Source organism: Dendropsophus ebraccatus, chromosome 4 (assembly GCF_027789765.1).
Source record: "Dendropsophus ebraccatus isolate aDenEbr1 chromosome 4, aDenEbr1.pat, whole genome shotgun sequence".
NCBI classification, from domain to species: domain Eukaryota; kingdom Metazoa; phylum Chordata; class Amphibia; order Anura; family Hylidae; genus Dendropsophus; species Dendropsophus ebraccatus.
Window position 1 is genome coordinate 101445785 of NC_091457.1, and position 16075 is coordinate 101461859.

The 16075-nt window shown below is 44.8% G+C and overlaps 1 protein-coding gene across 1 annotated transcript in view; it reads right to left on the minus strand.

Moving 5' to 3' along the window:
- The window catches only part of BSN (bassoon presynaptic cytomatrix protein), a 178297-nt gene that overhangs the window by 18984 nt on the left and 143238 nt on the right, over nucleotides 1-16075 (minus strand). Inside the window, exon 5 of the mRNA XM_069966489.1 lies at nucleotides 1839-8552. Coding sequence (XP_069822590.1) covers nucleotides 1839-8552 — 6714 coding nt within the window. The remainder of the gene's footprint in view (nucleotides 1-1838; nucleotides 8553-16075) is intronic.

The window sequence follows — 16075 nt, forward strand, 5'->3', positions numbered from 1 at the left end:
TAGTTAATATCTTTGGCCCACTACAATCAATGGGTGTACAAAAAGTGGTCTACAGAACAATAGCAGCGTGTTATAGTTGCTCTTTCTTGTATCTAATGTAAGGGGTTCCCATGAAAGATATCAATTTACCCAATTATGGCACATTAAAATTATTTGTGCTAAGAGTTTCTTTAAAAGCATGCAGAACTACAGTACTGGTGGTATGAATTCACTGTGGAAGGTAAGAAGGGCGATATGAGTAGCAGACAGCTTCTAAATACATTTATCTGCTGCTCTTAATACTGTAGTCTATCAGTACACAGGTTAAACTTGTCCAACATCAGAGCATGTAACTGAATCACTGGTACTAAAAAAGGGCTTGGAACGTGTTATTTCTGTAGGTGGGAACCAGCATGATGACATGTTATACAGTAGGTGTCATGAGCAGCACAGAGTGTTTATGGAACGTGAAAGCTTTACCCATGCTTTTCCACTAAAATCTACAGATACCTTTGGCCTCATGTGATGTTAAAGTGTCACTGTCGTTAAATTTTTTTTTTGCAGAAATCAATAGTCCAGGCGATTTTAATAAACTTTGTAAAACAAATATGCCATTATCTTCATGTAAAAAGACTTTCCCCAGGTCCCCCCTCCTCTCCTTTCTGTCATCCACTCCTCAGAATCAGGAAATCTCGACTGTTTTTTCATCAGTCGGATCTGTCTGGTCTATGAAGAGGGGAGGGTGGAGGAGGAAGGAGCCAGATTAGTGGGCAGCTGAAAGCCGAGAACAAAGGATTGCACAGCAGGGGAGCTACAGTATTCAGAGCCCTAATTAGAGGTCAGAGAGGTCCTTGGTGCCTGTCACAGGAGAGAGCCCAGGATGTGAGTGTAAATTAACTCTTTGTTGTCCTGTTTTTGCTGCCTTTACTTTCTCTCTCCATAGGAAAACCATGAAGACAGGGGGAGAGCTTCAAACTGCTTTTTCATGATAAAAATTCATTTTTTGGCTAATAAACCCAATTACAAAGTTTCTTAAAATCGCCTGGACTATTGATTTCTGCAATAAAAATTTTAACGACAGTGACACTTTAACTCTCTATTTATTTGGTTAACAAATTCAAGAACAAGGTGGAACCATTCTGTGGACAGAATAAGGTGGTGCCATATTCTTCACAGCGAAGAATAACAGGCTCTTCTCATAAAACATAGCAGAGAGGACATAATTCGTCTGTGCAAAGGTCCATCACTGCTCCTATTAGTGTCTGTAACCTAGATACATGACCCATGATAGGCAATGTTTCAGAGGATCACTCTCTTTTTATGACTATAAACAATAAATAAGGTAAATCAGATTTATGAAAGGGGACATATTTTTGGTTCCTCTTCAGGCTTTTCAAATTTACCATATTGACGCCATCTTGAGAGACGTCTCACTACATTGTCTATTCTCTACTATGTCTATTCATTAGACCTTTTACACTTTGCTCCATGCAATAAAAAAATATGATCACATACTATACAATAATGTATAACTATGCCCCCCAATCGTATCACGTTGCTGTGATGCCCAGTTATTTGGCGGCAGCATTCATGGCCCTGGTGCTGAAAAATGGGAAACTTACAAAAGTGCTAAAAATAGTAAGAAAATCCAGAGCTCCACTAACTACTAAATAAATACATGGCAGTGTTGTTTACTAATGCTTACAAGAAAACATAAAACTTAAAATAAATAAAGTGACTGAGAATGAAACAAAGGGAACAGTGATAAAGAGTGCTGGCTATACATGTGCAGGGCGCGGCCTCATGTGTAAGTCTAGCCAATATCAGTACAATGCAGGATACTGCGCTATGTCTCTTACCTGACCACCTTGCAGTAACTGATGCTGATACAAAGAGAACCTGTCCTTGGCAGACTCTTCAGATGTAGGACTTAGGGGTTTAGGATCCGACAAAGATCTCTGCATGGTTTTTATTGGACGGGGTAGGATCTGTTGTCGTTGTATAGTTTCAGCTGTAAAATGTTTTTGAGGGGTAACATGGGCTTTGTTCAGCCTTTCACTAGAAGCAAATGTAGATTCCAGTAATCTGTGGGGTGAAAGTGGTGACACTGGTGAATACAGAACTTGGGGAGACTTGGGGGGCTGTCGATTAACTAGCTGAGAAAGTGTATCTGCTGGCAAATGTGACTGGTAACCAATTTCCAAAGGGTCAGGCTTCTTCTTCTCAAATTTCGTGGCTCCTTGTTGTCTTGGCATATTACCATCCAATGGCCCAGAGGTTGCAGTCTGTATATTAGAATAAGGGGATATAGTTGTAGGGACATTAAGCTGGGGGACCACAATACCATGTGACTGAGTTTCTGGTTCTGTCTGGCACGCAAGACTTTCGCCTTTCTGTGTCTTTTCTGGAGCTGATATATACTTTACTATTTCTACTTTGGGATCTGGAGTGGTTATATGAATGGATGGTGAGACTCTCTGCAGCTGGTCTGGTTCTGTCTGGACAGAGCAGTCACTAATGGTCTGAATTGCTATACTCGATGTTCCTTTAGAATCATGTTTGCTATCTGAACTGGAGTCAGAATGTCGAGAAAATCTTGATCTACGCCTGCGTGTTGGTTGTTCCCATTCTGCATTGTCTTCATCATCTGTCTGGACACTGCAGTCTGTGCTTCTCTTTGTTCGGCGTCGACGTGATATATAAAACCTGTCTTCACCATCCTCATCATCAGTTTGTACACTACTATCTGTTATCTTCTTGACAATGTGTGGTTCGTGGTTGTCATCTGTGTTGTAGGCATCCCTGAGACGTGGCATTGAGTTTCTTTTCTTTATAGTTCTATTCACTTCCCACTGTTCATCAGTTTGTAGTGACATCTCTGAGGCCGAGTTAGTAAGTGGCCTCTGAGGTCCCGGATAGCGTGGTTGCCCCTGAGCATCTGGAATAGGTGGAGCCATAGCCATGAATTGTGGGTTTACAGGCTGCCAGTACTGCCCACTTTGAGCAAGGGTTCTTTGCATTTCAGTGGCAATTTCTGATACTGTCTGGGGTGGAAGTCGCACGGTCTGATCACAGGCTGGAGGGATTGAAGTCTTTTGCCTCTTCTGCTCTTCCAGTTGCTGTTGAAGCTGTTGCTGTAGTTGTTGAATTTGTTCCAGCTGCAACCTTTGCTGTGCTAGTTGTTCCCGTTGCATGGCGAACTGAGCTTGGCGTTCTTCTTGCTGTTGTTGAAGCACTTGGTGCTTAATTGACTGCAACTCTTGGAGCTCTCTCTGCACTAGCATCTGTTCTTTCTCTCTGTGACGCTGCAGCTCTAAGCGTTCCCTTTCTAGCTCTTCATGTAATCGGAGTTGCCTCATTGCCTCTATCTCTACTCTTTCCCTTTCAATCTGTAGCATGTGCTCCTGCTGTTTTCGCTGTCGCTCTTCTTCTTTTTCTTTTTCCTCTTTTTCAGGCCCAGCTTTAAACGCAACTGACTGGTTCTCAGTTACAGTCTTTTGCTGCGACTGACCATTTTCTTTGGAAGAACTCTGCACTCCTGAAGATACAGGTGGGACTTCAGCAGTGACATCTGTGGTTGTTGTATCTGCACATATATGAGATGTTACTATAGAGGCTGAGGCTACTGTTGAGGCCGGTGGGAGTGATGATACAGTGGTTGAGCTAACTGAACATGTTGTACTAGCTGGAAAGGTGCTGGCAGGTTTTCCTAAGTAAACAGGGGTATCAAATGTTGATCCTGAAGAAGTAGGTGGAAACCTATTTACTGCTGGATAGCGATATGCTGACTGGGGCCCCAATGGCATCCTCGGAGTAACAAGTGGCACCCTAGTAAGACTGGCTAGAGGGACAGCAGTTATGCTGCCGGTGGCATATGGCCTATACAAACCTCTGATCATAGGTCTTAAAACAGGAGCTGGTTGTGTGGTGATAGGTAGTGTAGAAGCTATAGGTGTATTGATAGTTGAGTAAATCATACCATCTGCTGCTCTCACAGTAGCTGCAGGTGGGTACATCTGTCTAATCGTGCTAGATCGTGGACCTGGTATATTATATTGTGCTAAATTTCCAAAGCCTTGACGGGTTTCTGAGAAATGAGGCCCATACATCATGTTTTGCCTAATAGGTGCCACTCCTTGCTGATTTGACAGCAGATTGGCACCTGGCCCTGTACCAACTGAACTAGGTCCATACTGCATTAGATCTGGGCTGTTTGTATGCCGCCCCCCATACTGGTCCATAGAGTTAAGAGCAGCACACATTCTACTTATTTCTCGAGCTGTTGTTGCACTGTATTGAGCAAGATTTGACTCTTGAAAGTTAGAAAGATCTCTAGCAGAATATCTGTAGTCAGAGTAAATATTGGACATTGAACTATATCGTCTTATGGGTAGTGAACTGTTAAACAAATCAGTGGGCTGGCGGAGGTCAGTAAATGAACCATACTGTAATCCCTGACCTATGTAGCTTCCATCACTGAAGTTCATGCTGTAGGAGCTTTTCATTGTGCTTAGATCCATTGCACTGTCTCCTCCTGGAACCTGGTAAGGTTGATACAAACCAATATTGGATAAATTAGTCTCTGACATGGATGAATGCAGCCTTCCTGGAGGGCCATAAGGGTAGAATTTCTGCTCATCATAAAAGTTCTGGGCAGGTGCAGAAGGCGGGGGAGGTGGTGGCACCATAGGTCTTGATTCTCTATATTGATAGTTTTCAGGCATTTCTTGTTCTCTCGGTCCGAAATACTGTACTCCTTGTCTAGCTGCCTGTGCAGCATCCACTGTGCCTTTGTCTGGTACCTTCGAGGAATTGTAAGCACCAGCACAACTACCACCAAAGGGGAACTTGTAGACTACATCACAGCACACTACTTGGCTTTCAGGCTTCATCCCTGTAAGATCTAGGGCATTTGGAGCCTGTTCTTCTGTCATAAGTTTTGTAACAGGGCCAGACACCTTCTCATCTAGGTGTACCATCATGGAGTGAGGCTGGCTTCCAGCAATATTGATAGGAGGATGTGGAGCTTTAGACTCAGGAACACTCTTATAATCTGTAAAACCCATGCCCTGGTCCTGTTGGAATTGTCTGGGCATGGCACTGATGTTTGCAATGTTTTGTGTGCTACCAGGTTGTGACCCTATATCTCGTTTAACCACAGATGTGACCTGACTAGAGAGGTTATATCTTGCAAATATGTCTTTCTGCAAGTTTCCTGCTTCTTCTGGTTTGTCACTACTTCCTCTCATTATCCCAGACTGGGCTGTCTGTTCAATGTGTTTGGCTTGTGTTAAGCACACTGCATTTCCTGTCCCTTGACCAAAATCTACCCTGTTCTGATATGGATCTCCATACACTATTGGCTTTTTTGGCTGTGACACAATCATAGAGGAAGCAACAGTTATACTAACAGTTGTGGCTGTACCAATAACAGCATGAGGTTGTTCTTGGGCATTCAAATTAACAATCAAGGGCTGGACAGCAGTAGACTGGCGTGCTGGAGATGGGTCCATTGTCAAGGAATATCGCCTAGATTCAGTGGCTAAAGATGTAAGATCCATGCCATGATCAGTCATAATCACTGGGGCAGTTTTCATGGCTGTCCTTAAATCAACCGCACTGCTGCTCGGTTTGGGACCAGGCTCCACACGTGATGTTCCAGGAATAGAAGAGATTCTACACAGTGATATATTTTCTGGTGGCAAGGAACCCCAGTTAAAGGTATTGCTGGAACCATCTACCATAGCAATGGGCTGACTTTTAGAAGAAATCATGTGCATTCCTGAAGATGGAGACCTTTCTATGGCTGTGTGTGTCTTAGTATAGCTAGACTGTATTTGTTCTTGCTGAGACTGTGAACTACTGACTGGTGTTTGACTGTAGCTATGAAGAGTTTGCTGACGATTTAATCTAGTTGGTGATGTGACTGGGGATGTAGAGGAACTGACATTTTTAGGTTTAGCTTGGATGGAGGTATCGGATGCTAGTGTTATAACCATGAATGGAGTTTCTTGAGAAGACTGCTGTCTAGACAGACGAGGTGACCTAGTGCGGTCTGGTGTCTGTGTTCCTTGAGCTATCATAGGCGATGTCAGTGCAGAAGAATTATCCATCCGATTAATGTTCTGAGTCTGGGATGAAAACTCAGCAGTACTTCTGCTTCCACCAGAAATATTTACTCTAGGCGAAGAATGGGTTGGACTTTGTGTGGGTGAGGTAGGAGACAGGGGAGGACTTGTACTCTTGAAGAAAGATATCACTTTTGATGTCAATGACACTGAATTTGTCCCGCTGCTTTGCCCTTTATCTCTTGATGCATTTATCTCTGTGGCCATTCTATTTTTATATTGCTCTTCATTTGCACTATAGTCCATGCTTCCTCTAGATTGTCCATAGCTTCTATGAGAAGGAGATGCTCCCTCAGCGTTTGTACTAGGGGAGAATGATGTAGATGTTTGAGTGGTGGAAACTTTGCCATAGTGATAAGTAGATGATATTGCTTTTGAGCTAGGAACTGAGGATGAACTATGAAGTTTTGTCTGATCAAGTCCATCTTTAGAAAAGTGCTGTGTAACCCGGACATCTGGTATGACCCGGCCAGAGAGGCTTTCAGAAGAAGCAAATGACACTGGGGCAGAAAGCTGAGTTGGGCTTGTACCAGGAGTAAGTGGACCACTAACTTGTTTCAACATCTCATTGTAAGCATTCTCTGCATTTAAAAATTGCTTATCAGCATAGGCTTCCACCTTCTTGTCTTCCTGTAAGTCGATTGATGATGACTGATGCATTCTTGATATATTCTGAGAGGTTTGCAAAATTTCATCATAAACTGTTCCAGGTGTCGTTAAGTCCATGTTAAAGTCATTTTGAGAACCTACACTTCTACTGCTGTCATAGCCATAATCATCAATATATTGATACTCATAGTTGTTCTGATTCTGGCTACCAGCATAGCTGACCTGCTGATAGTTATTTCCATAGATGATATTCTGCTGTGATTGCTGCTGTTTCTGGAACAGTTCAGCTTTTCTCATCATTTCTTCATAAACCTCCTCAGCACTCTTTAGAGGTTTATTGCCAGTTGAGGAAGTGGAAGTTTTTTCTGTTGGAGAATACAAAGACATAAATGATGGCAAGTTGTATTCACTCCCTGATTTATATAATTTAGAAGCAATCATTTCAAAACCTTCTGCTTCTGAATCAATGGAAGGAGAATATTCAGAACAAGAAGATCTGTGCAGTTCTTCCATCTCTGCAGCTTGCCTCATTTCTTCTGTGGGTGACGCATCCTCTATGGGAGACAGATTGCTGGGTGGTGTCTTTGATCTTTCTCTTCTTCTTTGGGCTCTTAGTTCTTCTTTGTCTCTTTTTGTCTTGCGAGCTGTACTTCTGATCCTTTGCTGTTCCACTTCTCTCATTTTTTCCTGTTCTCGTAATAGTTCTTCTTCTTCTCTCAATTCTTCTTCCTCTGATGAATCTTCAATCGTGGGTAATAAAGGACCATGTGAGCGATGGCGAGCTTTCCTCTGCTGCTTGACCTCTTCTAGACGCTGTCTTCGACTAGGACTGCTATCACTGTCTTCTTCAAGTGATGACAATGATGTGGGCGATGTTCCGCTTGTGTAGCTTGGTGTTGTTGCAGGTAATGTAGAAGAGTATTCTCCTCTAGATCGTTCTTCTGGTGAACCAGTTAAGCTTTCCATCTCTAACTCTGGTTCCCTATCTAGACTAATGTCTGTCTCCTGGTCAAGATCAATGTCTCTGTTATAGTTATTTGTGCTATTCAACTCAATAGTCTTAAATCGTCTAAGCCCTCCTTGAGTTGCGGACACGTCTTCTTCCTCCTCCACATCTACATCTTTTCTACTGTCATCGTACACATCACTGGAGTTATAAGCAAGAGACCTTTTTGAGGAGGAAATACCTTTGGCTTTTTCTGCATCTGTTTTGTGTCCATTTTTACTACTGCTGTATTTTACATGGTTATAAGGTTGATCGTCATCGTCCAGATTGTCTTCTTCTGCACTCATTTCTAAAAGCTGTCTTCTCATAAATTCTTCATCTGAGAAGCCTCCCTTTTGTTGTCTTAATGGTAATGGAGAGAAACCTTCACTACTGTCTTCCACATAATCATGGCGCAGCCTACTTCCAAAATCATCTGAGGACTCGGTACACTCCTTCTGATCCCTCTGATTTTCCCATTCCAGTGAATCCTCGTCTTCTTCTAGGATATCTTCTAATTCTTCATCAGAATCAAAAGCTTCAGGAGTAATGGATAGTGACTTAGGCCTCTGCTTTTGTTTTTGATCTTCTCGTAAGCCATGCAACTTGTCACCTTGGGAAGAACCTTTTGATTCCAACAGTGGTCTAACAGTACTTTCCAATTTGGTAAGCTCCGAGGGGCTTGGCGGGCTGCGTTGAGATATACCTGTTGCATTTAATTTCTCTTCTTCTTGCTGCACCAGTCCAGCAATCTCACTTTGTGAACTGGAGATTCCATCAGAGGAGTATCCTGTGTCACTTAGACTTTGAGGGCTGCGGGACAAGTCATGGGAATAAGGCTTGCTTATATCCTGCAGAAAATCAATAATAAATGTAGTTAGTAAAATAGGCACAGTCTAATGTAGCTTACAAATTTATTGTATTCATTAAAAGCCTTTTTTGTGGAATGGTAATTCATTAAAGAACTTGCTACAATATTACATGTGCAGTTGACTTATGGTGCGTTTACACAGACAGATTTCTCCTCTTTTTAAATCCATTCCTGGCTTTGGCTTTCAATCAGTCAGATAAATCTGTCTGTGTAAACGCACCATAACAAAATGTCCTTACTGTGAACACTATAGATAAGGTATAAAGTCATTGTATTGCAATTTATCTAAAGACTACACCTTACAGCAGGCTGTAGTAATAAGTCCATCCGAACCCGATTGTTCGGCATTTGATTAGTGGGGGCTGCTGAACTTGGATAAACCTCTAAGGTTGTCTGGAAAACATGGATACAGCCAATGACTATATCCATGTTTTCCACATAGCCTTAGGGCTTTATCCAACTTCAGCAGCCACCGCTAATCAAATGCCGAAAGTTCGGGTTCGGATGGACTCGAGCATGCTCAAGGTTCGCTCATCTCTAGTTCTGTTCCTTTCATATTTCTGGGTTAAATTTTAAAGGACAACTCCGGCGGGACCCCCCCCCCCCAAAAAAAAACACAGACACACACAGACACCATACTCACCATCCCTCCGGTGACGATCGCCACTCCATTCGCCCGCCGTCCGCCTCACCGTCACCTGCCTCCGCCGTCCAGCGATGTCTCTTGCTTCCGGGTCCATGAGAGAGAAAAGGCTGCCAGTGCGCTTGCGCACCGGCAGCCTTTTCATTGGCTGGAGCGCATCACATGGCTTCCAGCAAGTTATATAAAGTTATATAACTTTGTAATGTGTGTTAAAGGGAACCAATCACCCAGAAAATCAATGTAAAGACAAGGATATGTGCTGATAGATCACCCAGCACACTTCCCAAATATGCCCCTGTAACCTCTGTGCCCCCCTCAATTAGACAGTAATCTTACTTTGTTCAGGTCACGCGCTGTATGTAAATTTTTGCTAAGTAGTCCTGGTGGGCGTATGTAGTCCTGTTGGGCGTATGTAGTCACGGTCCGGGGGCGTATCTAGTCACGGTCCTGGGGAGTATCTAGTCACGGTCCGGGGCTGTAATCACGCCCAGAGGGGCGTGATTCGGAGGCTTGCGGTCCAGTGACGTCATCCGGCGGCTTGCGTTCCGCGTCGCGGCCGCGCCGACGTGTTCGGGAACCCGCGCATGCGCAGTACGGCGGGAGACGACGACGTACTGCGCATGCGCAGGTTCCCGAACACGTCAGCGCGGCCGCGACGCGGAACGCAAGCCGCCGGATGACGTCACTGGACCGCAAGCCTCCGAATCACGCCCCTCTGGGCGTGATTACAGCCCCAGACCGTGACTACATACGCCCCCGGACCGTGACTGCATACGCCCACCAGGACTACATACGCCCACCAGGACTACTTAGCAAAAATTTACATACAGCGCGTGACCTGAACAAAGTAAGATTACTGTCTAATTGAGGGGGGCACAGAGGTTACAGGGGCATATTTGGGAAGTGTGCTGGGTGATCTATCAGCACATATCCTTGTCTTTACATTGATTTTCTGGGTGATTGGTTCCCTTTAAATAAGCCAAAAAAAAATGTCTGAGTTGCCGGAGTTGTCCTTTAAGAATACACTTGGTTAGGAAAACAAAATATCCAACCACCTCCTGAGATGCCCCCCTTAAATTCTATAAGCCAAACATAGGGGAGCATTCTGAATCTTTTGTCTGGAAAAGAAAAAAAATCTGCAAACTGTTTCTGTACTTATAATAAAAGTCAGTTGTGGGCATTCAAAAAATACAAGTCAGAGGGGGCAACTGTAGCCTTTAAACATTACAAAGAAGTCAACAAAACCTGTAAAAATGTAATAAAAGCAGCAAAAAATCACAATGAAAGGCAGGTAGCCATAGATAGCAAAAGAAACCCCCAAAAATTCTTCAAATATATTAATGTAAAAAAACCAAGCTCAGAGCATGTAGGACCCCTAAATAATGGTGATGGGGAGTTAATAACTGGGGATCAGGAGAAAGCTGAGTTACTTAATGGGTTCTTCAGCTCTGTATATACAAAAGAAGAGGATGGAGCTGTGGTGGGTGGGGCCAGTACTGAGGTGGGTGGGGCCAGTGCTGCTAACACATGTAATGTACTGAACTGGTTTACTATAGATATGGTCCAAGATAAATTAAATAAACTCAATGTAACCAAAGCTCCAGGGCCTGATGGATTACACCTCAGAGTTCGTAAGGAGCTCAGTTCTGTAATTTCTCTACCCTTGTATGAAATATTCAGTGATTCTTTGCTTACTGGTATTGTGCCGAGGGACTGGCGTAAGACAAATCTAGTGCTGATCTTCAAAAAGGGCTCTCGAACTTCCCCAGGTAACTATAGACCTGTAAGCTTAACGTCCATTGTGAGGCAACTATTTGAGGGGCTTATAAGGGACTACATCCAGGAATATGTAGTGGCTAGTAGTATTATAAGTGATAACCAGCATGGTTTTACTAAGGATAGAAGCTGTCAAACCAACCTAATACGTTTCTATGAAAAGCTGTTGATATCGTGTACCTGGATTTTGCAAAAGCGTTTGACACAGTTCCTCATGGGCGTCTGATGGGTAAGTTAAAGTCTATCGGTTTGGAAAGTTTAATGTGTAACTGGATTGAAAACTGGCTTAATATTCGTACCCAAAAAGTGGTGGTCAATGATTCCTACTTCGAATGGTCCCCGGTAATAAGTGGTGTACCCCAAGGGTCAGTACTGGGCCCCCTTCAGTTTAACTTGTTTATTAATGATATTGAGAATGGAATTAACAGCAATGTTTCTATCTTTGCAGATGACACCAAGCTTTGTAGTACAGTACAGTCTATGGAGGATGTGCAGATGTTACAGGATGACTTAGACACACTAAGTGTTTGGGCGTCCACTTGGCAAATGAGGTTCAATGTGGATAAATGTAAAGTTATGCACCTGGGTACTAGTAACCCAAATGCATCATATGTCCTAGGGGGGGTTACTCTGGGAGAGTCGCTGATAGAGAAGGATCTGGGTGTACTTGTAGATAATAGACTACAGAACAGCACACAATGTCAGTCAGCTGCTTCTAATTCTAAGGCCAGCAGGATATTGTCCTGCATTGAAACAGGTATGGACTCTCGGGACAGGGATATAATATTACCGCTTTATAAAGCTTTGGTGCAGCCTCATCTGGAGTATGCTGTCCAGTTTTGGAACCCGATTCATAAAAAGGACGTCCTAGAGCTGGAGAGGGTACAAAGACGGGCAACTAAACTAATAAGGGGAATGGAGCGTCTTAGTTATGAGGATAAATGGCCCCTACAAGAAATATGGGGAAAAGATGTTCCAGGTAAAACCCCCTCAAAGGACAAGGGGGCACTGCCTCCGCCTGGAGAAAAAAAGGTTCACTCTCCGAAGGCGAAAAGCCTTCTTTACCATGAGAACTGTGAATCTGTGAAACTTTCCACAGTCTACCCCAGAATCTGGTCACAACAAAAACAGTAGAGGGCTTCAAAACAGGGCTAGACAAGGTCTTAGACCAAAATAACTTAAGTGCATATGTTTAGAACCTATCACCCCTCCCCCTTCCCTGTATCCATCCCCTCCTTGGTTGAACTTGATGAACATGTGTCTTTTTTCAACCGTATTAACTATGTAACTATACTGTATGGGCACTTGACTTTGAACACACAGAGTGGGGCCAATAACCTGTATTAAAGGAGAACGCGGCCAAAATTTATTAATTTTTGTATGTTATTATATAAGCTAAGTTAGACAAATTCCTAATGTACACAAATTATGAGAAATGCACATATAGTGCTATTTTCCTCACTTTAGTAGTTTAGACAGGCTTCAATTTCTCTAAAAAAAAAGGTGACGTCACAAATGGGGTGTATTTACATGTAGCAACAAGGGGTGCGGTCAGGGGCGGGCTGGGCCGGGGGGCAGGAGGGCATGTGCCCCCCGGGCCGGTCTTCCCCACCAATGAGTGGGCCGCGACGCGCGGCCGACTCTCTACAGTAGTTGAGACTGAAAGAATAGCGCGGCCGGCCGCCGCGCTATTCCCTCAGTCTCTTCCGGGCCGCCTGATCCCCCCAGGAGCCGCAGACGTGCTGTACGCAGGCACGTCTGCAGGCACCTACATCAGGTCCCCAGCGGTGACGTCACTTCCCTGACGCGCCGCTGAGGACCTGATAGGAAAGGGAGAGGAGAGGAGCCGCCGCGCTGCAGCAGCAACAGGGAGAAGCTGCTGCACACTGAAGATCCGGCCCGAGGAGAGGCGAGTTGTTTTTCTTTTTTTTTTAAACCCATTAACATGTGGCCACACCGGGGGGAGGGGGGGGGCTATTCTATGAGGGGGGGTGCACAAGGGGGCTATTCTATGAGGGGGGATGGACAAGGAGGCTATTCTATATGGGGGGGTGCATGGGGGCTATTCTATGAGGGGGGATGCGCAGGGGGGATATTCTATGAGGGGGGATGCACAGGGGGGGCTATTCTATGAAGGGGGATGCACAGGGGGGCTATTCTATAAGGGGGGATGCACAGGGGGGCTATTCTATGAGGGGGGATGCGCAGGGGGGCTATTCTATATTGGGGGGATGCACAGGGGGGCTATTCTATGAAGGGGGATGCACAGGGGGGCTATTCTATGAGGGGGGATGCACAGGGGGGCTATTCTATGAAGGGGGATGCACAGTGGGGCTATTCTATGAGGGGGGATGCGCAGGGGGGCTATTCTATATTGGGGGGATGCACAGGGGGGCTATTCTATGAAGGGGGATGCACAGGGGGCTATTCTATGAGGGGGGATGCTCAGGAGGCTATTCTATGAGGGGGGATGGACAAGGAGGCTATTCTATATGGGGGGGTGCATGGGGGCTATTCTATGAGGGGGGATGCACAGGGGGGATATTCTATTAGGGGGGGGGATGCACAGGGGGGCTATTCTATGAAGGGGGATGCACAGGGGGGCTATTCTATGAGGGGGGGTGCACAAGGGGGCTATTCTATGAGGGGGGATGGACAAGGAGGCTATTCTATATGGGGGGGTGCATGGGGGCTATTCTATGAGGGGGGATGCACAGGGGGGATATTCTATTAGGGGGATGCACAGGGGGGCTATTCTATGAGGGGGGATGCGCAGGGGGGATATTCTATGAGGGGGATGCACAGGGGGGCTATTCTATGAAGGGGGATGCACAGGGGGGGCTATTCTATGAAGGGGGATGCACAGGGGGAGCTATTCTATGAGGGGGGGATGCACAGGGGGAGCTATTCTATAAGGGGGGATGCACAGGGGGGGCTATTCTATAAAGGAGAATGCACAGGGGGGCTATTCTATGAAGGGGGATGCACAGGGGGCTATTCTATATGGGGGGGGGTGCACAGGGGGCTATTCTATATGGGGGGGGTGCATGGGGGCTATTCTATATGGGAGGATGCACAGGGGGGGTTATTCTATATTGGGGGAATGCACAGGGGGCTATTCTATGAGGGGGGGATGCACAGGGGGAGCTATTCTATAAGGGGGGATGCACAGGGGGAGCTATTCTATAAGGGAGAATGCACAGGGGGGCTATTCTATATGGGGGGATGCACAGGGGGAGCTATTCTATATTGGGGGGATGCACGGGGGGGCTATTCTATAAGGGGGGATGCACAGGGGGGCTATTCTATAAGGGAGAATGCACAGGGGGGCTATTCTATATGTGGGGATGCACAGGGGGAGCTATTCTATAAGGGGGATGCACAGGGGGGCTATTCTATGAAGGGGAATGCACAGGGGGCTATTCTATGAGGGGGGATGCGCAGGGGGAGCTATTCTATGAGGGGGGATGCGAAGGGGGAGCTATTCTATGAGGGGGGGGGATGCACAGGGGGAGCTATTCTATGAGGGGGATGCACAGGGGGCTATTCTATATGGGAGAATGCACAGGGGGGCTATTCTATATTGGGGGGGATGCACAGGGGGGCTATTCTATGAGGGGGGATGCACAGGGGGCTATTCTATGAGGGGGGGATGCACGGGGGGGGGCTTTTCTATAAGGGGGATGCACAGGGGGAGCTATTCTATAAAGGAGAACGCACAGGGGGCTATTCTATGAAGGGGGATGCACAGGGGGCTATTCTATGAGGGGGGATGCACAGGGGGCTATTCTACGAGGGGGGTTGCACAAGGGGGCTATTCTATATGGGGGGATGCACAGGGGGGGGCTATCCTATATGGGGGATGCACAGGTGGGCTATTCTATATGGAGAGATGTGCAGCGGGGGGCTATTCTATATGGAGGGATGTATTGATGAGGATGTTGCTGGAGCAAGAAGCCTAAAATGTCTGTCTGACAGATCCCGTGGAGAGGAGTCATGGCCAGAGAAGCCTTCATGATGGCCGGAGCCGGATGGAGAAGAAAAGGAAAAGTGGACGTCTCTTCATGCAGAGAAGACGCCTACTGTGAGTCACTGAATGTAACTGCACTATAATAACTTATAAGGTCTTTTAACTTATCAGGGGTGTCAAACTATGTCCCTCCAGATGTTGCAAAACTACAATTCCCGTCATGGTTTATCTGTCCAGTCATGATGGGATTTGTAGTGTTGTAACAACTGGAGGGACGGAGTTTGACAACTGTGTTCTATTGTCAGTGTTCTTATACCGGAGATAGATAGGAGATAGATAGGTGATAGATAGATAGATAGATAGGAGATAGATAGATAGATAGATAGGAGATAGATAGATAGATAGATAGATAGATAGATAGATAGATAGATAGGAGATAGATAGATAGATAGATAGATAGATAGATAGATAGATAGGAGATAGATAGATAGATAGATAGATAGATAGGAGATAGATAGATAGGAGATAGATAGGAGATAGATAGATAGATAGATAGATAGGAGATAGATAGAAGATAGATAGGAGATAGATAGATAGAAGATAGATAGATAGATAGATAGATAGATAGGAGATAGATAGATAGATAGATAGATAGATAGATAGATAGATAGGAGATAGATAGATAGATAGATAGGAGATAGATAGATAGATAGATAGATAGATAGATAGATAGATAATGGATAGATAGATAGATAGGAGATAGATAGATAGATAGATAGATAGATAGGAGATAGATAGATAGATAGAGAGATAGGAGATAGGAGATAGATAGGTAGATAGGAGATAGATAGATAGGAGATAGATAGATAGATAGATAGGAGATGGATAGATAGATAGATAGATAGATAGATAGATAGATAGATAGATAGATAGATAGATAGATAGATAGATAGATAGGAGATAGATAGGAGATAGATAGATAGGAGATAGATAGGAGATAGATAGATAGGAGATAGATAGGAGATAGATAGATAGACAGGAGATAGATAGATAGATAGATAGATAGATAGATAGATAGATAGATAGGAGATAGATAGGAGATAGATAGATAGAT